At 40.5% G+C, this 25,901-nt stretch overlaps 3 protein-coding genes and 1 long non-coding RNA gene across 9 annotated transcripts in view; 3 read left to right on the top strand and 1 right to left on the bottom strand.

Moving 5' to 3' along the window:
• Positions 1–4,911: 4,911 nt before the first annotated feature.
• Positions 4,912–19,945, bottom strand: LOC123505784. Of its 3 annotated transcripts, none has more exons than XR_006675254.1 (5): positions 19,279–19,929; positions 14,051–14,138; positions 13,483–13,731; positions 12,731–12,908; positions 4,912–5,306 (listed from the first exon to the last, which is right to left on the bottom strand). It is a non-coding gene; the product is annotated as an uncharacterized LOC123505784 (long non-coding RNA). The 3 variants fall into 3 exon arrangements; XR_006675252.1 differs by having other exon boundaries at positions 14,051–14,135; positions 19,279–19,925; XR_006675253.1 differs by having other exon boundaries at positions 13,483–14,138; positions 19,279–19,945.
• Positions 7,544–15,170, top strand: LOC123505782 (SET domain-containing protein 9-like). Its single transcript, XM_045257465.1, has 5 exons — positions 7,544–8,235; positions 12,743–12,914; positions 13,497–13,747; positions 14,000–14,115; positions 14,229–15,170. Exons 1-5 carry the CDS (start codon positions 8,159–8,161, stop codon positions 14,450–14,452), a joined length of 840 nt encoding a protein of 279 aa, XP_045113400.1. The 5' UTR covers positions 7,544–8,158; the 3' UTR covers positions 14,453–15,170.
• Positions 8,298–12,146, top strand: LOC123505780. Its single transcript, XM_045257461.1, has one exon. The coding sequence runs from the start codon at positions 10,173–10,175 to the stop codon at positions 11,730–11,732; it is 1,560 nt and encodes a 519-aa protein (XP_045113396.1). The 5' UTR covers positions 8,298–10,172; the 3' UTR covers positions 11,733–12,146.
• The window catches only part of LOC123505779 (polyamine-transporting ATPase 13A3-like), a 22,215-nt gene continuing 13,943 nt past the window's right edge, over positions 17,630–25,901 (top strand). The window contains exons 1-7 of one of the 4 annotated variants that reach the window (XM_045257457.1): positions 17,630–17,846; positions 20,459–20,586; positions 20,865–21,032; positions 21,414–21,532; positions 21,823–21,970; positions 22,417–22,551; positions 23,123–23,189. In XM_045257457.1, the coding sequence (XP_045113392.1) occupies positions 20,527–20,586; positions 20,865–21,032; positions 21,414–21,532; positions 21,823–21,970; positions 22,417–22,551; positions 23,123–23,189 (697 nt within the window). In that variant the 5' untranslated portion in view covers positions 17,630–17,846; positions 20,459–20,526. Of the gene's footprint in view, positions 17,847–20,450; positions 20,587–20,864; positions 21,033–21,413; positions 21,533–21,822; positions 21,971–22,416; positions 22,552–23,122; positions 23,190–25,901 lie in introns of all 4 variants that reach the window. The other 3 variants (XM_045257456.1, XM_045257460.1, XM_045257459.1) reach the window with 3 other exon arrangements.

Consider the following 25,901-nt stretch of genomic DNA (forward strand, 5'->3'; position numbering starts at 1 on the left):
AGCCTTCATTGCGTCACCCTTGCCTTGCCTTCCTTTCCCTTCCCATGCGTCACTCGCTCACTCTACCTCTCCCATTGTCGTCCCACAGCCATGACCTTCGTCCTCATAGCCCCTCACCGTCCTCCTAACTAAATATCACCACGTCTTTCGTCATCCTTCGCCGCCTCCGTCACCCGCCATTGCCTTCTCCTACGGTACTTTCCTTCGTCTTTATCTTCCTCGTTCCTTTGCATCGTCAGTCTTGTTTAAATGTTATCACACGTGATGTAACTACTGCTACTACTACTGCTGCTGCTACTACTACTACTACTACTACTACTACTACTACTACTACTACTACTACTACTACTACTACTACTACTACTACTACTACTACTACTACTACTACTACTACTACTACTACTACTACTACTACTACTACTACTACTACTACTACTACTACTACTACTACTACTACTATTATTACTACTACTGCTACTACTACTCTTTCAAATGATATGAAATTCTTGTTTTTTGTGCTAGGTATAATATTATTTTGTTACTTTGTCAAAATGTAAAACAATTAGTCAGTCTATCAGTCAGATTCAGCTTTATTTCATTTTGTTGGTTGTTCTTATTTCTTCGTCATCTTCTTGACATCATCTCCTCTTCCTCCTCCTCCTCCTCCTCCTCCTCCTCCTCCTCCTCCTCCTCCTCCTCCTCCTCCTCCTCCTCCTCTTCCTCTTCCTACTCTTCTACTACTCCTACTCCTCCTCCTCCTCCTCCTCCTCCTCCTCCTCCTCTCTCCTCCTCCTCCTCCTACTACTACTACTACTACTACTACTACTACTACTATCCTTTCTTTTGTTTGTAGTTACTGTACTAGATAGTATCACTTCTCCTTCAATCTTTCCTATCACATCTTTGACTTTCTCTCTCCTTGTGGCCTCTTTTCTTCTTCCTTGAACCCTGTTGTCCTTCAGCCTCTAACTCGTAGAATCTGTAGTGGTAGCATAGGCACACAGACAGCCTCTTTAGGCCCAGTAGGACTGTTGCTGTCTGTTCCTTCCTTTGTATTCCTGTATATTACTCGTCCCCGTCGTCGTACTAGTTCCCTTTCTCTTTTAACTGTAACTCTTGTCCTTCCTCACATTATCCGTCTTGTATGCTTCCTGAGCCTCACACCACACTGAAACGTAATGAAGCACGCCACAGGAACAGACCAACACCAGATAGCCACCATCTATATGACTTTCCTTTCCACGCATTGAAAAAGAAAAAAAAAAAAAGTAAAGATTATCACCCCCATTAACTCATTGTCTGTTCCCACATGCCCGCGATCATACTCCCAGACCCTTTCCCTCTCACTCTCCCTCTCTCTCAATTTTCCCCCTTCTTCCCCTCTCCTCTTCCTCCTCTTCTGCCGCCGCCGCCGTCACCTTGATGCAGCAAAAACTAGATCATCTTCACCCCACGAGAAAATCAAGGAGGAAGTGATCTGGGAAAAAGGGCGAAAAAAAAAAGTGGTCGAGTGGGTGAATCCGGGATGATGGTGAAGATGATAGTAGTGGTGGTGATGGTGGGGGTGGTGATGTAGCAGCAGTAGTAGTAGTAGTAGTAGTAGTAGTAGTAATGGTTTATTTTATGGTAAAGACAATTATCCGGTCTTTTTTTTTTCCTTGAATCTACGTTTTGTCCTTGAGTTTCCCTCTTCTGTGCATCAATAAAAAATAAATTAATAAACGAATAAGTAGTGATGACAATAATGATAACGGAGAGTAAAAAGAAAAAAAAAAAAGGATAAAAATGACTGCACGCATCATATCAAATATAAAACCCTAGAAAACAGAACAAGTCATATAAACACACACACACACACACACACACACACACACACACACACACACACACACACACACACACACACTCTCTCTCTCTCTCTCTCTTACCTTGATGCAGGCGAGGCCCTAACAGGACAAGCCAACAAACAGTTATCTCTTTTTATATAGATCAGGAAAGGAAGAAATAGTTTTAGGGTTAAGAGAAGAATGACCGGTCTGAGATTTCTCCCTTTCGTCGATCTCCTCCTCCCATGTCTCCCTCTCTTCCTCCTCCCTTTCGTTCCTTATAATATAACTTCTTTCAACTCGCCACGGACACAATAAACCGGAGGTAATGATGATGATGGAATATTATCTAACTGACTTTAATCTTTTATTACTCTTCATTTGATTGGATTATTCTTTTTTTCTTATTACAAGGTGGGTAAGTGTGGCAAAAAAAAAGTAAGAATAGAGATTACTGAAAATATACACGTGTATATACATTATAGTTACTTTCTTGCAGGTGACGAGTGTGGTTGGGACTTAATACATACGGAGGTGCGGAAGACATACGTACGTGCGCTCAAAAGAGATAAGAGCAGAAATTGATGCTAGTGTAAACTTTTCTACTTTTTCTATTTACTGTAATAGAAAAGAAAAACAGAATATAATAAGAAATTCATTGTTTTCTCTTCATCAACATCAACGAGAGTAACGGCGCTAAGACAGACCGAGAGTGGGGGGTTTTTAAAGAACAAATCAATCTTTTCTGTTGACTGAAAGGGTAATACCGAAACTAAAACAGAACTGTAGTATAGATTATCAGAAGCATAAGTCCAGTTTTATTTTCAACATGTGTCCAAAAGAGTGCGCTGAAGGAAAGGAGAGAGAGAGAGAGAGAGAGAGAGAGAGAGAGAGAGAGAGAGAGAGAGAGAGAGAGAGAGAGAGAGAGAGAGAGAGATGTAGTCCAGATTATCATAACCATAAAACCACTTTTATTAGTCACTGTGATGCAAATAAGTGAACTAAAGAAGAGAAGCAGAGATTAGTACAACAGTATACGTTTCTATTCAACTTTCCCCATGCATTCATTGAATCAGAAGGGAGAGTCAAGCATCGGAAATAGACAGCATGCATTTATCAAAATCGGTCACCAAAAATGCACGAACGAAAAAAGAAAAAAAAAATACGCATGTCTATCCATTTTTCCCATGCGTTTATTGGGTCAGGCATGCAATGAGGCACACAGCCAGCCTGATTTATTCCCGTGTCATGATCCACCAACAATAAGTTCTCGTTTAGTGCCGCCCCGCCGCTTCCTCGATCACCTGGCGTGGCGGGGGCGTGAGGGTGGGGGTGCCTGTGGCCTTGACTGGGGTAGCTTGGAGGATGGAAGGCTGGTCACCGCGACTCAGATGGGGCAAGAATTTTCTCTCTCTCTCTCTCTCTCTCTCTCTCTCTCTCTCTCTCTCTCTCTCTCTCTCTCTCTCTCTCTCTCTCTCTCTCTCTCTCTCTCTCTCTCTCTCTCTCTCTCTCTCTCTCTCTCTCTCTCTCTCTCTCTCTCTCTCTCTCTCTCTCTCACACACACACACACACACACACACACACACACACACACACACACACACACACACACAGTTCACACTCTGTCTCTCTCTCCTCTAGTACTTAATGTCGAAGGTCGCTCCCAGCACACACACACACACACACACACACACACACACACACACACACACACACACACACACACACACACACACACACACACACACACCGCGTAGTGTAGTGGTTAGCACGCTCGACTCACAATCGAGAGGGCCGGGTTCGAGTCCCGGGCGGCGAGGCAGATGGGCAAGCCTCTTAATGTGTGGCCCCTGTTCACCTAGCAGTAAATAGGTACGGGATGTAACTCGAGGGGTTGTGGCTTTGCTTTCCCGGTGCGTGGAGTGTGTTGTGGTCTCAGTCCTACCCGAAGATCGGTCTATGAGCTCTGAGCTCGCTCCGTAATGGGGAAGACTGACTGGGTGACCAGCAGACGACCGAGGAAGTGAAAACAAAATTAGACACACACACACACACACACACACACACACACACACACACACACACACACACACAGGGACTCTCCTTCTCTTCCTCCTCCTCCTCCTCCTCGTCCTCTTAATGTTTTCTATGACAGGACAACACCAGTGAGCGAACTTGATGTGAATGATGGATTGGTGTGGTGTGGTAATACGCGCAAAGGGGCGGTGTGCGGTGGCTTGTCATACGTGTGTGATATGATGAGAGTAGTGTGTGATGAAATGTGTGTAGCTGTGTTGGGTCTTTTTTTTTTTACTCTTTCTCACTCCCTCTCCTTTCGTATCTTTTATTTCTATTATTGTTTCCTTGTTTTAATAGTTGGCTATATTTTTTTTCTCTCTTTTATCACGTCATTGCACTGCGTGGATTCTTTTTTTTTTTTTATGAGTGATTGATCTGTAATTGTACGAGTATATCTAATTACCCATCCGTCTTTCTGTTTATTTATCTATTCATTCATCTATCAGTCAGTTTACCTATCTGCCTATTTATCTACCTATCTATCTATTTACAGCAGGAGTCAATCAATTTATCTACCAATCTGTCTATCTACCTATCAGTGTGAGTATAAGACAGCAAGCAGCAATACGGACTAACAAGATGGCGGGAATGAAGCAACAGAGACACAAACACGTCCTCCTACTTTCGTAATGTACTTGTAGTGGAAGACCTTAGCCCTTCCTCACTCACCACCACCACAACCACCACCCGGATCATTAGGGAACTTTAAAAGAAGACTAGGCACATTTATGGATGAGGATGATGATAGGAATTAGGTAGATAAACTTTATGCAGACACTACCACGTATAGGTCTAATGGTTTCTTGCAGCCTTCCTTTTTTTCGTAGATTATGTTTAACCTCTTCAATACTGAACTCATTTTTAACTTGACGATTAGACCATTTATTGACATTAGGAAGGGTCTATGGAGGTCAGAAGATTAATGGCCACAGTCTTCACTATTTTATTCTCCCACATGAGTTTCAGAAGCTGTATAAAATCACCAGATAGTAAACAGAATGGATATGGAAACGCGTCATGGTACTGAAGAGGTTAATAATGATGTAGTACGTACCGAGTCATTAGGGAGTTTTGAAAGGAAAATTACAGAAATAATTAGATGGGAATCTTTGGTGGAAAGAGGTGTATATTCTATTACTCGTATTGTATACAGGGATGGCCTCTTGTAGCTTCCCTCATTTCCCTGTTCTTAAGGTCTTACTGCCTTAAGAACACACAGTTGCTGGCTCGGTGTTTGTTACCTTTACAGTTCCATCCATTTTTTATACTGAGAAGATCGGTGAGAAGTCCATCAAAGGTAAAATTTAAAAGACATGTTCCAGAAAGAAAACTGTTGTGTAATGATAGAGCTAGCGGGACCGGAGCAGGCAGGTAGGCAGTGGGTCCGGTTCCGAGGCCTTACTGTAGGAGAAAATATATATATGAAATGAGAGTGGGATTCCCAGCCTCGATCTCTCTATAATACAGAAGGCGGCAGGCTGTAGTGAAGTGAAGCTGCAGCCGCAGGACTCGTAACACCAAATTATAAAGGAGTGTACGACTACTGTGTTCTGTACTTTCTCAGATTTAGATACTCAGGTTATGTCGTATAAGGTTTTTAGAACGTTATGTCTAAAAAGATTAATCTAATCTAAGTGTATTACTTGGTGTATAATATAAAAGTTCAAGACTTGTGTAACAAATTAACAAGGATAAATTTAACATAAAGACAAAACAGAAAAGAACACTTATCTTAGGCGACCCTGGAACACAGTGATGAAACAAAAAGTAAACAGATAGATAGATAGATAGATAAATAGATAGATAGAGAAAGCCATCATTAAACATAATTGATAATACAGTCTAAATCGTCAAAAGGAAGACACAATAAATCAGGCACATATCAAGCAGGTACAGGCAGAAAGTTGCTCAGTGTGCAGGTATTGGTAGCGCAAAGCATTACCAGTGTGTCAAGGAGAGGCGCCGCGTGTTGCAGCGTTACATCAGTGTCACGGAAACGGGTGTGAGTCAGCCGGCGAGACGAAGACGAGGCAGAAGATGAACTGTGTGGTGAAGACGTGTCGGGGAAGATGAGATGTGCAAGAACAGGAAAGAAAATGTAAATGTGAAAGGGTAAAGCGAGTATAGCTGTTAGGAAATGTCTCGAGATCCACACTGCGCGGAGAATCGGGCAAGGTTGTGTTGGGTTATGTGCATCCATGGGAATTTAAAGGAATGAGGCCTCGCGCAGGACAAAAAAACTAGGGATGGAGAGCCGGGAATTCACCGTCAGGGAGAGCGAGGAGGAAGTCTTGTGTAGCGGTCGTCAAGGTTAACCACAGTCACCCTCGTCCCCGTCATAAGCCAATAGGGATCAGGGGAAGCATTTTACCGAAGTCTATGGGAGCTGTGGCCAACCCTACAGACTTCAAGAGAGACATGGGTCTTTTTAAGCCCATGTAGAACTTTGAAATGGTACACATACATAACTTATAGCCTGGTAAAGGGCAGGAAGAAGAGATGATTGAATAAACTAGTCACAAATTAGACATAAAGGTCATCTATATCTGCATGCAGATAACAACATATGTACTATATATGTATGTATGTAATTTCGTCACTACATACGGTAGATCGAAGCAAATATTATACTGTAAGGCCAAACATTGAACGACACTTCAGTCAGACTTCAGAGAAGGTATTAATATTGTTGAATAGTGTACACTCTCAAAAGAATGGATTCATAAAGGCTACACAAAGAGTACGTATTTTTAGTGATGAAATAGTGTTGCCATTATTGTGCCCTTTAAAACGCATCCATACAAATGCATGAATTGTGCATGTATCTTGTTTGATCTACATTGTTTTTGTTTTACGCGACCTCTTCAATGACACAATACTCGCGTATTCGAGAGTTACCTATTCTATTTTGGCATGAGAGAAGAATAGTATGATAGGAAAGATGGAGGAAACATGTAGGAAAATCTTTGTAGGTGAAGTAGTCTGAAAGTAAATTGTAGAGGGAGATATGGAGGAGAAACGAAAGGTAACGATTGATAGCGGCGGACGGTGAGCTGGTAACGAGTGCACACACACACACACACACACACACACACACACACACACACACACACACACACACACACACACACACACACACACACAGATTGTTTATTTACTACAGCAATACAACGATTACATATTATTCGTTACATATTTTCTTGCTCGATAATTACATATTAAATTCGCGTTTGTGTCGTTCTTTTCAACATAATGATTATAACAATAACACTAACATTTCATTAATAATCTATTTGTAATTTGTGTCTGATAATATCTTGATACATAGGTCATCTCAATTTCAACAAATATCAAGTTATTCGCAAGTAGAACACACAAATGAAATAATAACAAGGAACACAACTCATTTTAATACGAGAGATGCACCCGTTTCTTCCCCACCAGCTTATCGATGCCAGATTATCTTGTGTAAGGCAATACTGTTTTTTTTTTTTTTTCCTGAGAAATTAATTAATTTAAATTTAACTAAAAATCGCTATTATGATCCCAAAAGTGCTCATGTACAGTACCACCTGGAAGGCCTCCACCTACCACTATTGATACGCGGTACCACGGGTTGGGACCACGTATGGTGTAGGTACACCAAGGTCTAGAATACTTGGTTTTCCTTGTATATTGCTTGGTGTACACCAAGGGATATACAAGAATCCTTGCTGTACACCAAGCAAGTCGCGTGGAGTCGGGTCGCGTCAAGATAATTCATGCCGCATCATGCATTCCCACCCTTGTTTTAACATTGATTTGTATGGCTCATTGAAGATAGTAATGAAAACGTTTACAGACCATGCTTCGAGTCACGTCACCTACTGTCACGTCGCGTCAAGTCACAAAAATTATAGGCTGGGACAATTTTTGACGTCGGTCAAAGCGAGTTTGTAGTGTCTTCAAGTATATCGGTTGAGAGTCGTATGTATCACCTTTATGTTAACACTAGACTCATGATTTCTATACAGCCTGAAGGTTTATCTTGTCCTTTGATAGTCAAGAAACAAGAGCCGATGATATGTTGCTTCCGTGCGCCCGGGACCACAATTCTTCACGAGTGTCAGTTTAGGGAGCCGTTGCGAAGGCTTCTCAAGTTCTCACACCTCAGGGCTCGGGGTATGCTACGATTAGTGTAAGCTTGGTGAATTGGTGGGCTAGGTTAAACTTTGGTGAGATATCGAGTGTGTGGTGCGCCAAAGGACTCTTGGATGGGACGCCTTGAGACCCTCTGGAACTCCTACAAGTACCGCTTCGTGCCGTGGCTCACTTTTAATCTCAAGCACAGGTAAGTAATTAAAATTCCTTTTTTTTCTTTATTTTCTTTAGTGTTTTCTTTGAATTTTTTTTCTTTTTTGGTATGAAAGGCACCGTTTTGTCACGTCTACTCGGATTGCCTTCATTAGGTTTATTGGTGAGCAGACTTGCAATGTTTCTTGATCGTTTTAATGGTTAGATCTTATTATATTGAATAATATTTTGATATTACTGGAGTTCTATATTAATGTATTTTAATGACATGCCTGTTAATTGTCAACTGATGATAGCACTAGTAACAAATTTGTTTCCTTACAATGTTTCAGGTGTGTCATTGTAGTAGTAGCATGGATGAAGGATTAGTTTTTCATATAGGTACCAGCCATGGACAAAAAGATTTTCTCCACTGAATTGCTGGTACCCATATAAAGTCCAAAGCATTAGTTAGTCAAAACAAGAGGATGTCTTAAAACTTCCCTCTTTAGAGTTCAGGTCATAGAAAAATTTAAATACAAAAGCAGGCAGCTAGTTCCAGAGTTTACCAAAGAAAGAGATGAATGATTGAGAGTAGTGGTTAACTGTTGCATAAAAGAGTGGACAAATTAGGAGAGAATGAAGATAGGCTTATGCAGTGAAACTGGAGTTAGCAAGATCACAATGACAATTAGGTACCCTTAAAACTACCGGTAGAAGACAACAAGAAATCTACTTTGTGGCAATGAGAACAGGCTGAGGAGTTGAGAGGTAAACTTTTGATTCCATTAGAACTTTCTAAAAGAGCTGTATGAGTAAAATTCCCCCTTACATGTGAAACATAGGCCATACATGGACAGATAAGGCTCCTGTACAGAGTTAGCAGTTGGGGTTAAGGGAATGAGAAAAACTAGCAGAGGTGACTGATTGCCTAAATTCATAAACTATTTTAGTTAGAGGTGAAATGTTGAATTTCCAGTTTAGTTTATAAACAAAGGACAGAACAATAGATAAAGGTAGATTAGAAATACATTTAATCCCAAATTAAATGTAAAAAAAAAAAAAAATGTGAAAATGGTCATAATAGTGTATGTTTATAATTGTCTGTCTTACTTTGATTAACAAAACAATTTTCTTGTAGATTTCAAATTAGGTTTACAATTTTCAAAGCTGATACTGTTTGTATTGGCATTCATAAACTATTTTTTAAAGAGTGTATCTAAAGCCAATATTTGCAATTCCTGTCGAATAGTTGACACTTCACGATTTCTTTCCAGTACTGTATACTAATTAAAATCTCTTTGGTAGGCATGCTGCTCCAGCTAAGACTAAAGCTAGGAATTATAGCTACTTCATCAAGTAGGGAGTCATCTGCACACAAGGTTTCATTTATTAGATTATGATTTCATGGGCTTCATGCAGTCTTTTGTTTCCTCTTAAATCCTTCCAATATTCTCCTAATATTTCAAATTCTGCCATCAAAATTAGTGTTTCTGTGGTTCATTTGTTATCCCTGCTATGTGGCTTACGCCCTTTGCATTCAGTCACGCACTCACGCACCTCTAAACCCAAAAGCAGCATATTTAACTTCCAGTGACAATTATTAACAAGAGAACAACCGCTGCTTGCGGGCTGCGTGAAATCTCTCCTGAGGCAAGTGATGTTCGATTTACTGGAAATTTACACAATTGACATATATAGTAGTATGAGCTTGATTCCTCCACATATCTGTTTTGAATAGTGGTGTGACAACTCATTCACGTTAAACTCTATAATACTATGTGCGTGAACCATTAGGTATGAGGAAGTCAGTGTTGTGGTGCGTGTACGCACGTACTGTACACAACGCCTGAGTCTGCCAGGCGCCAGCTGAGATACTTTTAGCTTGAGCGGGGAGGTAGAGGCGGCGGTGAGGGCTGACGAGGAACGGACTAGTGGAGCAGGACCAAGACAGTATAGTGCCAACAGTGCCAGTAGTGCTGAATAACCCTCGTGATGCCGAGGTGCAGAGGAGTGAGTCCTTTAAGAGAGGTGGCTGGGGAGTGTGTCTTTCGGTGGCTGAAATGGTCTCTCCGCCTCCAACCTGGACCTCGGGATCGGCAAAAACTTCGGCAGCACATGCTAAATACACTTGCACCCCGGCCACGACAAGCCCTGCTATCACAGGTACTGGCCATGCCTAACGTGGTGATGGACACCAAGTGCCAGTTGGTTGAGATACTCGGTGATACTACCACCTGGTGCGCAGACCTGACCCCCGGAGGCGAGTTGTACGTGGATGAGGTGTTCCATCTGTATCGTTCCCTCACCATGGCTGGCCTCATCAACATAACACATCTGGGCATGATGTGTAACATCCAGTCCCTCGCAGACCGCCGCTACCTGCCCGACGTGAACTCCACCTTCTACCGTTTGATGGGACACCTGCGGCACTTGGTGTGGGTGACGCTGTGTGGTGTGGCCGACAACACCATGCTAGCAGCTCTGGGTGCGAACTGCCACGCCCTGCAATACTTGGACGTGTCTTCTTCCCCGCGAGTGGACGATGTAGGGGTTGGCAAGCTGCTACTGAGAGGGAAAATAAATATGCGAGACCTCTCTCTCTTAGCTTCTGCTCCTTTGCCCCCCACTTCCCCATGCTGCGCTTCCCTCACTTTCCTCGGGGTGTCACAGACAGAGGCAGGTGTTGCCAGTGTTGTCTTACTTTTACGGTGCTTGCGTCAAATCACTTCTCTAGGCGGCTGCATCAGTGATGGAAGTATGGTGGATGTGCTGCAGGTGCTGAAGGCCGGTGGAGTCGCTGACTGGCCTACCAGCCTCACCAAGGTGTGGGAGCCCCGAGTTCTTCCCCACCATGCACCTCTTCTGGTTGCAGCTTGTCCCGCCCTCCACTCTCTCATCACACAAGAAGTTTCTGTCTCATCTGTGTCCCTTCTGCCACCCCTTCTGGAGCTTACGATTGACTTGTGTCTGCGTGGCGACACAGAGCTGCTATACGAGATGTTGGAGACCAGCGGTTCCACTCTTACCCACTTTGTTCTGGAAGGGAACATCAATTGTCCACTGGAGATGAGTTTCCTTATGAGCGCTGCTCCTCAACTACGTCACCTGAAGGCGTGTGTCTACTTGGAAGAGGGCTGCGAGGTGCAGGGTTGGGCGTCATTGGCCAGCGCCGAGGTCGGGGTAACCACCTGCAAGGGGATTGTGGCTCTGCTCACGCACACGCCCGCTTTGCGTCGCCTCACACTCTCTCTTGAACCAGAGCCATACGCGGAGACCTGGCGAGACCTGGACGATGGGGTACTAGGGCAGGTGATGGGCGGGGGCGGACTGGAAGCATTAGAGCAGCTAGTTGTGACGAGATGTGGCATGACGCCCTCGGGATTAGAGTCACTAATGCTTCACTGCCAACACTTGGAGCTGGTGGCGCCGCTCATCCAGTGGCCCGCTATCACTCTAGATGACCTTGTCCTGCTGAGGAAGCAGATTGTGTGCAGTAACTGGTGCCTTGACCTACAGTTGAGTTTAGAGTCTCCGCTGAAGCCTGTCGCGTAGTATTTCGTCCCTACCCACTACCCTCTCCTTTATCCTATCCTGTCTTCGTGCAAATGGTGACGTAACTGTCATACCTGTCACTTATCACTAGACCATTTCCATTACTGCCGATACCATGCGTCATCTCTTTATTCATAGACTTAACGTTGCTGTGTTGTCCCGTGATTACTTTCCCTCTGATACCATGATCCAAGATCTCCTCTTGGTCTGGTATATTTATGTTCTGCAAAGTGTGTTTCACCAAGTAACCGGTTAATCTGCAATGAACTGAGTGAATTAATGTTGCAGTGCTGAACAGTTTGGCTGTGATATCCTTCAGTTGTGCTTACAGTTTGTAGAAAGTTATTTATGACCACAGCTCTGTGATATTGTAGAATTATGTCTTAGGGCAATAGTTTAATAAAATGAAGAGTATATGCCTTGGTTTCATTGATTAATGACCTGCCAGTTATAGTTTATGCTGAGAAATGAAATTGGTGCTTTGAAAAGTAAGTAATTTAGTTATTTAGAAATTTTTTTGTTCTTATTATTGTTTTATTGTTATCAATATTATTATTATTTATCATTATTATTATTATTATTATTATTATTATTATTATTATTATTATTATTAATACTATTATTATTATTATTATTGTTGTTATTATTATTATTATTATTATTATTATTATTATTATTATTATTATTATTATTGTTATTATTATTATTATTACTATTATTATTGTTATTATTGTTGTTATCAATACTATTGTTTTACTGGAATATCTTCACAAGTTCATTCTTTAGCTGATTTTTCTATATAGATTCAAGCAAGTAATGAAACTGTTCTTTTTATTTCATTAATTTCATAATAGCAAATATTAAGAACAGTGGTTATGTAATTACATATTATTGTGGTCACATCATCATCATCATCACCATCACCACCACCACCACCACCACCATCATTTATAGAATATTTAGGCTCAGTATTTTTATTCCCAGCATTCTTATCATACCTCACTCTGCAGGACAGTGCGTGTGGTGAAGGAGGAAGGCGATGAGGGGGATAAGGTGGTGGGGGAGGAGGAGGTGGTGGAGCAGCTCTTCAGACTCATCACCGGCCTGCAGCAAGTGTGTCCACCCTTGCCCCCACGCCCACCCCCTCACATGGTCCAAGGCTGCAGTCACCGTGCCCTCAAGGTGAGAAAAATTATCCATCATCTATTTGTATACCAGGCTGGCAATCACTCAGAGGTAACCCAGACAAACCACTATACATTCATGCTCACATCATTCACATTTTTAGCCCTGTTGACTCCTGGTGGAAAAAGTTAGTCTCCACCATCCTATTATATCCTAGGACCTTAAGAAATAATGATAATAATAATAACTTGCACTATATTTCATCTCTGTGTATGTTCCAAGAGAAGTGATGTCAAAAATACAGTGAATTCATGTTTATAATTTAATAGAAACTAATATCTTAATTCTTTAGTATTAAGAGAGAGAGAGAGAGAGAGAGAGAGAGAGAGAGAGAGAGAGAGAGAGAGAGAGAGAGAGAGAGAGAGAGAGAGAGAGAGAGAGAGAGAGAGAGAGAGAGAGAGAGAGAGAGAGAGAGAGAGAGAGAGAGAGAGAGAGAGAGAAAGGTGAATACAGAAATATGGGCAAGCCTCAAGATGGTTTCAAGGAAAGGGCACTATAGTGAATGGATGATTGATAATTGCAATGATAGTGAACAATAATAACAGTGCTATGATGATATCTGTACCATTACATCGGCAGGTGATGGAGTCGCTGTTTGGTTATTCGGTTCACGTGGCTCCAAGTGACATCGCAGGGCTTGGCAGTGGTGTGGTGCTGAAGGGCCATAAGGGTGCCAGTCGGGGGCAGCTGGTGGCCTTGTATCCTGGTGGCCTCTATCTGCCACATCAGCCAGTGCTCCTGCCTAGCCTGGCTAATCCTTTTATCCTGCGGTGTGCTGACGGAGTGCTTGTGGATGGGTGCCGCAGGGGCCTTTCTGGTACCATATTCAGGTGAATGGTTAGCATACCATGAAAATCCTCCAAGTATCATGCATGCATCTACACCTATGCAACATCATGTCTCTCTCTGAGTTGATATTACTTTTTTTCTATACTTGCTCTAAATATACAATCTGTTTTTATAAATCCTTGTAAAGTTGTAATGTTTTTCTGGGCATTTATTCTCTGAATATCTATGGTTTATTATGACCATACATATATGTGTCACAATTGGTAAAGGTGGTGATGCTTGGTGGTTTTCAGGTCCTGCTGCGGCAGAGACCGAATGGGACTTGAGGAAGCTGCAGACCTTACCTGGCTCACTGACTGGCCCATCAACCCTCTTAATGTGGGGCAGTATGTGAACAACCAGGCTCCAGGTAAGCATCACTCATCTGCTCTGCTGAAATAAAGATTGCTGGGTGTATTACGTTAGCCGTGAATCTTTCAGGTACAGTACATAACAATGGTTCTCAAACTGAGCTCATTTCAGACCGTCCCAGCAATGTGGCATATCAGGAAGTAACACTGCAGCCTAGGGACATCCCATGGAGCATGCGGCGCTTCCTCCCCTACCTGTGGTGTTCGTTGCCCCCTGATACTCCCCAGGCTGAGCTGCCCTTGCGCCTTGTGGCTCTTGTTGCCACCACAGACATTGCTGTGGGACAAGAACTATACTCTCACTACTTCACTCTCATTCACTCCAAGCCTTCTTAGCATGAGATACAGTCATGCCTTGTTACTGTAGCTTGACTGGCTGTTCACATGTGATAGCTTGGTATGATGAAGTGACTGACTCAAGTGTCTATGATACTTCTGTAGGGACTTGTAGCTGCTGCTTGTGATAGTCATGAACACTTTGTGACAACAATTACAATTGTATTATATGGATTTATATTTTTATGAGTTATCTCTTTATTTGCATCACAAATAGTTTTTGTATTCATATTCCAAGTAATTTGTCAACCTTTAGGCTTCTGTCAAATATTCTTCATTTGCATACCAGATCTGGTTATTACATTTAGGTATAGTACTTTGTAACTTGCTCTTGTGTTTATGGTCTTAAATCCTGGACATTTTTCATCATTGTCACAGTCCCAAAATTAATTTATGCTTTGTGTCTCATTTGACTTTTCTATCTAAAATCTTCCAAAGTGGAAGACATCTGAATTTATGTTTTTTTTTTTTTTCCAGTGATCATCATACTAATGGATTTTATTGTTCACCATCAGCTTTGACCACCATTGTTCTTTAAAGAGCAATCTTGTCAACAGCCTTCAACTTTGCTATTCATTATGACCTATAGCAGATGTAGCACTTACTTCCTCATCCATTCATCTGCTGAAACTCATGCCACTTATATTTATGTACATAGTCCTGACAAATCTGTTGAACTGAGCAAAATCTATTTTATTAAAAGGTAAATGTCAGAAGATTAGTGGATTCAACAGTTCCTGTGACCCTTGACTCCTAACCAAACTATATATAAGTTATTGTTCTTTTTTCCTCTTTATTTTATCAAAATGACACCATGGCCAAGTAATGTCTCAGTTGAGATTGCAGGCTTTAACATTCATTCTAAGTGCACTATAACATTACTGCTATTCTATTTTAGTACATTAACATCTTAAAGAATGCCTGAAATATCTATCTATTCATTCATATATATATATATATATATATATATATATATATATATATATATATATATATATATATATATATATATATATATATATATATATATATATATATATATATATATATATATATATATATATATATATATATATATATATATATATATATATATATATATATATATATATATATACTGTACAGTGGACCCTCAGACTTCTAGCACCTCAGACTTTGAAGAATTTGGATTTGGAATAAAAATTTAAATAATTTTTATCGTCAGAGGTCGAAGAAATTTCAGACTTGGAACAACACAAAGGCAGATGAATCCAGCGAATCTGAGTGATGCTGGCGCCATTGGCGGGAGGTAAACATTAGTTCCCAGTTTGTTTTGGTTCAACATTGTCACCTTGCTCTGAATCCCAGCTGGGGTCAGGACATTTGACCAGAATCACTTAACCAGGTATGATGGTTGAGCTATATTTTATATAAGTACAGGGACCTCATAACTAATAAAAACATTTCTTAACTACTGTAGTGATAAGATGTAGCAGATGTTTTCATTGAGGTACCATCATCTACGTGTGTTATGAAGCTTGCCACCTAAATGTAAATAATATTGATTTTATATAGTTCAAATCTTATTTATATAGGGTCTTGGAATGGATTAAAATAATTAACATTGTTTTCTATAGGGAAAACAATTTTGGACTTTAAACAATTTAGACATGAACTGGAATGAATTATTTTTTAAGTTTGAGGGTCCACTGTGTGTGCGTGTGTGTGTGTGTGTGTGTGTGTGTGTGTGTGTGTGTGTGCATTTACCTAGTTATATTTACCTAGTTGTAGTTTTACAGGGCCTGGGCTTTATGCTCGTGTGGCCCCGTCTCCATATTTACACTTATCCAATCTTACTTTAAAAGTATGCACACTCGTTGCAGACACTACTTCTTCATTTAAACTGTTCCACGTCTCAATACATCTTTGCGGGAAACTATATTTTTGAACATCTCTCAGACATCTTCCTTTTCTCAGCTTTTTACTATGCGATCTTGTGCTTCGAATGTCATATTCTTCTCTCAGGATCAGTTTCTCATTATCCACTTGGTCAATTCCGTTGATCAATTTATAAACTTGTATCAGGTCTCCTCTCTCCCTTCTTTGTTCCAAGGTTGGTAGATCCATAGCTTTTAGTCTCTCCTCATATGTCATCCCTTCAAATTCTGGAATAATTCTTGTAGCCATTTTTTGTATGTGTTTCTTTTTATGAGGGATCCACACTACTCCTGCATATTCCAATCTGGGTCTTATTATAGTACTTATCAATTTCTTCATCATTTCTTTGTCCATGTAGTGAAATGCTATTCCAATATTCCTTAGCAAATTATATGTTTCTCTAAAAATTCTATCAATGTGGCTTACTGGTTGATTGTTTTCTTCCATCGTCCCTCCTAAGTCCTTTTCCTTTTTAACTTTCTCCAGTTCTACTGTGTGTGTGTGTGTGTGTGTGTATATATATATATATATATATATATATATATATATATATATATATATATATATATATATATATATATATATATATATATATATATATATATATATATATATATATATATATATATATATATATATATATATATATATATATATATATATATATATATATATATATATATATATATATATATATATATATATATATATATATATATATATATATATATATATATATATATATATATATATATATATATATATATATATATATAGAGAGAGAGATATATATATATATATATATATATATATATATATATATATATATATATATATATATATATATATATATATATATATATATATATATATATATATATATATATATATATATATATATATATATATATATATATATATATATATATATATATATATATATATATATATATATATATATATATATATATATATATATATATATATATATATATATATATATATATATATATATATATATATATCTCTCTCTCTCTCTCTCTCTCTCTCTCTCTCTCTCTCTCTCAGGAGAAATAAGAATAGAGGTATATATCAATATTTATGGAGACCAGCCAACAATATTAGAGCGAAGCAGACCACGGTAGCGTGATGCACCGTAATGGTTCTAAGGATAAGTTTTGAATCGTTACTGTTAACGAAGACGAGTGCTTTAGTCAGTGGTTATGAGCATGAGGTTCTTATCTCCGCGTGTAGGTGAGATAAGGAGGAGATAAGATCGGTATCGCCGACTTCGTGATGGTGGTGTAGTGACTCCTAATTAATGCCGAGACGCGTCAAGGGACCACCGCCCCCACCACTCAGCCCGGCCAGTTGGCATTGTGACCTCCAGCACAGAAAGCGCGGGAGAGTTCCTAGTGTGCCTGTGAAAGGCAGGGCAGGTGCACCTCGCGGCCATGGCAGATTGCTGTACCTAATGGTAAGTACTTAAATTTTTTTTTAGGTTGTAATTATGTCTGTGAATTGTTGGCCTTTGTGTGTACTATTTTTCCCTATATCGTTATCAACGTAATAACATAAAGGCTAACTTATCAGTAGAAATTATATGTTGCCTTTGCTAGTTTGAAAACTTTTGTTGTATGTGGGAAAGTGCAGTGTATTTTCCATCGCACTGAAAATATCTACTATATTTTGTTATCTCTAGAAGTGAATGAGAGAGAGAGAGAGAGAGAGAGAGAGAGAGAGAGAGAGAGAGAGAGAGACTTAGCGGTAAGTTGTCAGTATGTTATATTTTTGTTTTGGTTGCATTCAGCAAAGTGGCAGGTGCGTATCGAGGCAACGTGTGGTGGTGGCTGGCCAGAAGGGTAATGGGCCAGGATGCGAGTAAAGTGGGGGATTATGAGGCATTGATGAGTGGGGCGGATGAGACGTGTTGTGGGTGTTGGCTTGAGGTGAGGTGAGCACTGTGAGTGTGTGGCTGTATCCTCGCGGGGCACCGGTGCAGGAGAGGGATGGTAGAGGGTGTTATAGGACGTGGAGTAGTATAGTGGGAGTGGAGAAGTAGAAGCGCCCTAGCTGCGTACGGTTTCATCCGAGATATCATTCTTGTTCTGATAAGTAGTTTTAATTGAAATAGATCTGCTCCATGCATATCGTATCTACAAAATGCAATAAGTGTTAGCAGTCCATAGGAGTACAGGCAGTTCAGCAGCACACCACACCCGCCACACTAAAAATACTTGCCTTTAGATCGCTATTGTTTGTATATTATATCTTATCTTTGAAACTCGTCCATTTTATCAGTAAGTGAGCTTTGACTAGTATGAAGCTCTTCGAAATAAGTCAACGGATAAATGCAAGGGATCAAAAAAATCTACATATGCAAATAAGTATTACTTTACTTTTTACTTTATTTCATACTCAACTAGAAATGAAAATCAAGGAAAACTTGCTTAGTTCGAATGGTAGTGACGCAGTGACCTGCTCAATGCCAGTCTCATCCAGGGCACCACAACAGGCACTCCTTATTGCAGCTCACTTAAACTTATTAATTATCGCTTTTTTCATATATATATATATATATATATATATATATATATATATATATATATATATATATATATATATATATATATATACTGATCTCATAAGTGAGGTCGTAATGTGAGCACACATGTGCTCACACTTGGGCTTTGAAAATGATCTCTTATATACATTTTCCCAATTCTAAATATGCAACTTGTCTACTTTGAATGAGGATCTAATTATTCACTTCAAAGCAACACTGATATTTTAACATGCAATAAAGAAAAAGTACTTATGCACAGTATAGTAAGAATACACCACAAATTAATTTCACACATTCACTCAATGACAATAATCACAATACAGAGCATCTTCACCACACTTACGTGTTGCGGGTCCTGTGAGCGCTAATATGGAGTGCGTGTGTGCGTGTGTATAACTGCCTGAAGCAAGCTCAGCCCATGATGTTACTTCTATAACACCCTGCTCCCTTCTGTCCCTCTCCTCTATCCTGAGACTGCCACGGACGGTAGTAGACAGGATAACCTGCTGACCCATCGTGTAGGAGAGATATACTCCTCAAGACTCAGCAATTTCCACTGTAAACATTTTCGCCTCTCTTCCTTTGCTCTACCATCATCAAGCCTGTCTCTACCCTTATTCGTTACTTCTTTATGCTCTAGTGCCGTTTTAACTTTAGTTTAGGTCCTTAGCATTAAAACCTTAACTAACATACAATTTACTTATGCTAGTTTACGTGTTTCCTATCGTCGCCCAGATCCCTTTGCATGCGGCGATAATAATAATATTACAGTCAATGCACATGGCATCGTTACATGTTCCAGTCTCTTGCTATTACTTATAAATGCACTATGGCCAGATGACCATCTTGTTAGTTTGCTTCATCCCCGTTTAGGATTTTTACATCTTAATTGTTCCTTATCATGGCCACACGGCAGCCACTGGCGAATTGAAAACTTGTCATTGATGATAGTATTCGATTTGTGTTGTCCTGAAGGACTCATTCTAAGGTGCCATCCCACAGCTCAACTAAAATGGGCAACTGTTGATACGAATATTGATCAATATCAAAAGGGAACTTTGTTCTTTCATAGATATCACAGATGAGCAAAACGTTAGCTGATCCCTGTCCACCAATCACTGATCAGCTTACAACTGTTCATAGTCGCACTGCTGGATATTTAAGCAGAGGAGAGTTGATGCTGCTGTAGTATTTGTGCTAATACATCCTTGCTATTCATGTGTACATAAACTCTTCATCTTGCATATAATCTCTGAATTTATTTCACTCAGATCGATATGTTTATGGATTAAAATTATGTGAGTTGCCAGTCATTCCTTAGTTATTGGCCATTCTGGCTTTGGTAAGGTATGCTTCCTTGACTTGCAGCTTCAGTGTTTCTAATTCAACCCAACTGGAAGGCCTAAAGACTCTATGGCGATGTTTCATGTACCTTCATATTTATCTCCCAAGAATTTGTATGAAGTAGATTAATTAATATCATTTGTACTTATTGTACTTATTTGTACTTATTGAAACCGCAGCAGAGGTTCTGTAGGAAAGTTAGAAGATAAGCAGTCCAGTATTGCAGTGGCCTTCCGCGGCACCGAACATGCTAGGCAGAAGGAAAGCCAAAGGGGACTGCCTGAACCTGGGCACCAAAGAGGAATTGGTGAGTTTGTTTAATAAATGTTTCTTCTTTTCGTTATATGTGACGGATTATTCACTTTTTCTTATTTGTTGTCTTTGTTCTTTTTAGAAAAGACTCATATTCATATATTCTTAGATAATGCTACATTCTATCTCTCGTTTTAATATTAACAAGTCACAAACTTAGTGTTGCACATCAACTAGAAAACCTTAACTTGGATACTGTTGGCCTGGTTTTCTGAAAGTTCTCTATACTAACCCCACGTTAATACCCTCGGTGGTGGTGGTGGCATCGATCAGGAGGTGACGGGCTACAGGGACGACCGACTGAAGCTAGGACTGACGGTGGTGGCGACGGTGCTGTCTGGAGGCCTCTTGCTACTCCTGCTAACGTGGCGCCCTTCCATCAGACTCGCCTTCACGCACAGACGTTGCTCTATCAAGGACGCTAACAGACTACTCATCAAAGTGTGTGTGTGTGTGTGTGTGTGTGTGTGTGTAGTCTTCTAAATGTTCCCTCTAACTTTTATTTGTTTATACGTTGTATTAATCAAGTTCTTTGTAGGTTTTACTGTTTTATCAACATTAGTTCTTTGTTTTAATGATTTAAAGTTTTAGGGTTTATTTTGAGTTTTCTGTTATTATAGGTTACTTTTTATGGACTGCAGTGGTTGAGATGATTTTTTTTTTAACCAGATTTCTTTTTACATCACCTGTAGCTGTGGTCAATAAACATATGACAGTAATGTGTGCAACCACTGAAGAGAAATTTTATGAGCTAGATTGAACGAACGTCGCTGCATGAATGGAATAGTGGAGGTGTCCATCGGTAAAGGTGTCTCCTCACAGGACATCTACAACCAGTTGTGGGAGGAGAAGGTGGTGCGGGACGGTGAGCATCTGTACTTCATCAACAGAAAGTTAAAGTATGTGTGGGACGATGCCACCTGTACCTTCGCCAGGCTGCGGTATGTGCTCCCTTACTGATTAGTGTCTATAGTGAAGTCCTGGTGGATAGAGTACCCCTCTCTCTCTCTCTCTCTCTCTCTCTCTCTCTCTCTCTCTCTCTCTCTCTCTCTCTCTCTCTCTCTCTAAGGCTTAGACGACCTCGTTGTTACCCTTTGAACTCTGGATTATATTTACTCCATACACTGATGGGTGTTACTTATACAGTCCTACATGTAACCGATTGTCTTTATTTTGATGCCGCCTGGAATTCAACACTGTCTTTCATCATTCTTTCAATTTCTTTCCGCAGACCAACGGATCACGCGCCCACTTTCTCCACCTTCCACAATGGCGCGGAGGGCCTGACAGGGAAGGAAGCTGCCAGGCGGCAGGAGCTTTTCGGGGAGAACTTTATGAAGATCGATGTTCTCTCCGTGTGGCAGCTCCTCATCCAGCAGGCCAGTGATGCTTACCCTTTGTGCCCTTTGTCTTGCTCTCCCCGTACCCTTCAGTGTGCCAGTTACGTATCCCTTTTACTAATAGCTTTACCTTTCGTAACTGTAAATTTATCAGTTATCTTTGTTTACTTTTGTCCTGTCAATGTATTCTTCAGTGTAATACTTGTGTTATCCATTCTATGTCCCCTAGTATGTCCGTCTTATCTGCTCGTAGTCTTCCTGGAGGGCAGCAGTGGCCTTCTCAAATCCTTTCATATAGGAATTAATTTAAAAAAAAAAAGCTCTTTGAAATTAGTACATACACAAGGAGGAACAGAGCTGGCTAAGTGGAAAACAAGCAATCTCCCCCTGCAGTAACCCTCCCGTCTGTGTAGATGTGAGTATATGTAGGTATGAGTATTTTTTATGTTAAGTGTGTTCTCAAGTGTCTGATGGTCCTCCCGCAGGCCATCAATCCGTTTTACATCTTTCAAGTATTCACGGTGATCCTGTGGTGCATTCAGGACTACTACGTGTACTCCTCCTGCATCGTCGCCCTCTCCGTTACCTCCATCTTTATCATGGTGTGGGAGACGCGGAGGGTAGGTGTTTTTATTGTTGTTGTTGTTGTTGTTGTTGTTGTTGTTGTTATCATTGTTATTGTTGTTTTTGTCTGTAGTATTTTCATTTTTTTGTTTATCTATTTATCTCTTAATTTTCGATCATTATTTTCAATCTTGCTTTGGGAACAGGGAGTAAAGTGGTGTTTTTTTCCTTTTGTTGGACACAGAAAAAAAAAAGTTATTCGTTAGTCTCGACAGTTCAGAGTCATGAGTAGTCTTTTTTTTTTTTTTTTTTTTGTTTGATCACTTCTTGGTACAGCGAGGATGCAGTGTCGTTACCCCTTAACCTTTTCTTACAAGTGAATTAAGCATTTATTTCCTTTTTTTATCCCTTCCCTACCTTATTTTTTTTTCCCGTGAATTAACTGAACTTCCTCCCATGCCCCATCCATCACCCCGTCAATCGATACCTAACCTTCCTCTGCTTTAACATGTTTTGTCTTAAAAGTCAACCTCCTGTAGCCGATATGGTTTATTGATGTACTGTATGTATTGGCAAGGTCATCAACTTTGTTTTATTTATTGTTCTCTTTGTTTTCTCTCCTGGCAGCAAAGTATCGCACTGCGGGAGACAGTGACGTCACAGTCTGAGATGATGGTGATTCGGGACGGCAAGCGTGAGTACTGCTGTTATTACTGTTATTACTGTTGTTGTTGTTGTTGTTGTTGTTGTTGTTGTTGTTGTTGTTGTGGTGGCGGTGATGGGGGTGGTAGTAGTAGTAGTAGTAGTAGTAGTAGTGGTGATAATAGTAGTAGTAGTGGTGATAGTAGTAGTAGTAGTAGTAGTAGTAGTAGTAGTAGTAGTAGTGGTGGTGGTGGTGGTGGTGGTGGTAGTAGTAGTAGTAGTAGTAGTAGTAGTAGTAGTAGTAGTAGTGGTGTGAGACTGGTGAAGTGAGACTGGTAGTAGTAGTAGTAGTAGTAGTAGTAGTAGTAGTAGTAGTAGAACTAGTAGTAGTAGAACTAGTAGTAGTAGTAGTAGTAGTAGTAGTAGTAGTAGTAGTAGTAGTAGTAGTAGTAGTAGTAGTAGTAGTAGTAGTAGTAGTAGTAGTAGTAGTAGAACTAGTAGTAGAACTACTAGTAGTAGTAGTAGTAGTAGTAGTCGTATTGGTAGTAGACACATGAAATCCAATAACTTCATAATAATTTTCATTACAGTGTTTTCATGTTTTTACACTGCTCCATTCTGACACGTAGTTATGTAAATACAGATTATCTTTGACGTTAGATAGTTATCATAAGTCTTGTTCGTGATCATTGTCACTATAAATCACTCCACGTAGAATAAGGTTCACACGGACACACGCACACTCCATCACTCCAGTGCCTCGTGATGGCCGCCAGAGTGCTTGCTTCCCGGATGCGGGTGAAATTATTTAGTCCTCCCCAGGAACTCCATTCATACTCACGTCATAGAATACACTCTTGCCCCTCACGGAGGAGCCACAGTCATGGGTGAGGTGCTCCTTGGCGCCACACTTAAAGCACACCCTGCCCTGGCCACTGTATGTGATGGCCAGGGTGTAGCCGCTCACTGTGAGGGATGCCGGAATCTTGTGCTTCACCTCCATCTTGACTGTCCTGGTGCCCGTCTGAATGCCCGCCGCTTGCTGGTGGATGTGGGTGTGCTTCTTGATATTCAACACTCGCCCGTACCTCCTGAGGGCAGCGCCTATCGTCTCGTTCTCCATCTCGAAGGGCGAGTCCTTCACCGTCACTAGGGTCGTCGCCTGGCTCAGATTGATGACCTTCACTGTCCCGCCACCCGAGGAGGCTGGGACAGGAACCACCCAGCCCTCGTACTTTTCAAGGAACAGCTTGAAGTTTGCCTCCGCGGAGAATTTGATGATGATCTTGTTGACTTTGATGAACTGAATGCCAACCACTGTCTCAGACTTCACCCCGAGTGTGCCAAATATGATAGACAGCACATTCTCATAAGCAATATTAGGGTTAGAGAACAGCAAGCCGAGGGAGTGTCTTCTGTGTAGTGGGACGCTCGCTGCCTCAGCCATGTTGAGCACTGACACACTGCTTCACTCCCTCACTATTTAGTACGTATGCTGTACCATAACTATCGCTTTCCAACTTGACTTGCTGGATTTGTTGTTCAACACTTGTGGCAAATCTGCACGTTCGCCTGAGACTGAACAATACAGGGGGCTTGAGCGCTAGTGAGGGGACGTGTGGCGGGGCCGAGGGCGGAGCGCTGATAAAGGTTAACACATTAATTTGGTGGGACATTGACCGACAATGAAGGGCATCCCAGGCCTATCGCTCAGCCTCTCACCACGTGGTCACCGGACACTTCTCTGTCATATTACGTAAATATTATGAGCACAATATGCATTTCATTTGGACTAATTTATTATGAAAATACTGTTGTCATGTTGAAAATAAAAACGTGTGTTGGTGGTTATACATTGAAACGTTGTCATAGTTTTAAGTCAAGCCACGCCTCAGAGTAACAAACGATATAGAGACACAATGAGAGATAATACAATCAGAGAGAGATACGATGATGTGCAGTTTGGCGGTCAATCAGTGTATCAATTAATAGCACTGATTGTATCCGAAGTGTCATCATATGAATCAGTTCCTTTCATATTTAAGTGCTCATCACTCACCCAGTAAACTATTGGCTAATGAAATAAATATATCCGTAGTTTGATTTATGATCATCTTAAAGGTGAATTAATATGTCTTCCTTGGTAATTTCGCAGTGAACTGTAACGCCAACTTTCCTGTGAACCGCAGCCACCCTATTGTAGTTGCCATATGACGCCGAGAGCAATGCCACCAACACCACTGAGATGTGTATCATGTTCCGCCCACCAGTGATTACTTCCCCAGGATTTAGAAAGATACCGACCTGGATTATTTTTTTTATGGCACAGAAATTATTAGATCGGTTTCCGTGTGTGTTCTTAATTCCACTGATGATTTGGGAGCTGTAGTTCTACAAAGCGTATCTGAACCAAAATTACAGCTAGAAAGAGTGCCTGTGATGAAAGCAAATGGGAAGGTATTTTATAAAATCGTGCTTGTTGAGAAAAATGTAAAGGTAGATCAAAGGAAGGAAAAGTAATGAAAGCAAATGGACATGCAGGTAATTGAATAGTTAATGTTCAAAGAGAAGAGAATAAGAAGCGGAGGAGTAAAGTTTGAATAGTACATAGTAATAGTAATATCAGAATGGCATACGATTCATGCAAAAGTGTGGTCGGTCAGTTATCTTACAATGATCTTGCCAGCACTCGATCTGCAAAAAGTCCACGATTACTTCCTTGGGAGTGAATATGGGATACAACATTAAATAGGTACAATTAATA

The sequence above is a fragment of the Portunus trituberculatus genome, chromosome 18 (assembly GCF_017591435.1).
Source record: "Portunus trituberculatus isolate SZX2019 chromosome 18, ASM1759143v1, whole genome shotgun sequence".
NCBI lineage: Eukaryota > Metazoa > Arthropoda > Malacostraca > Decapoda > Portunidae > Portunus > Portunus trituberculatus.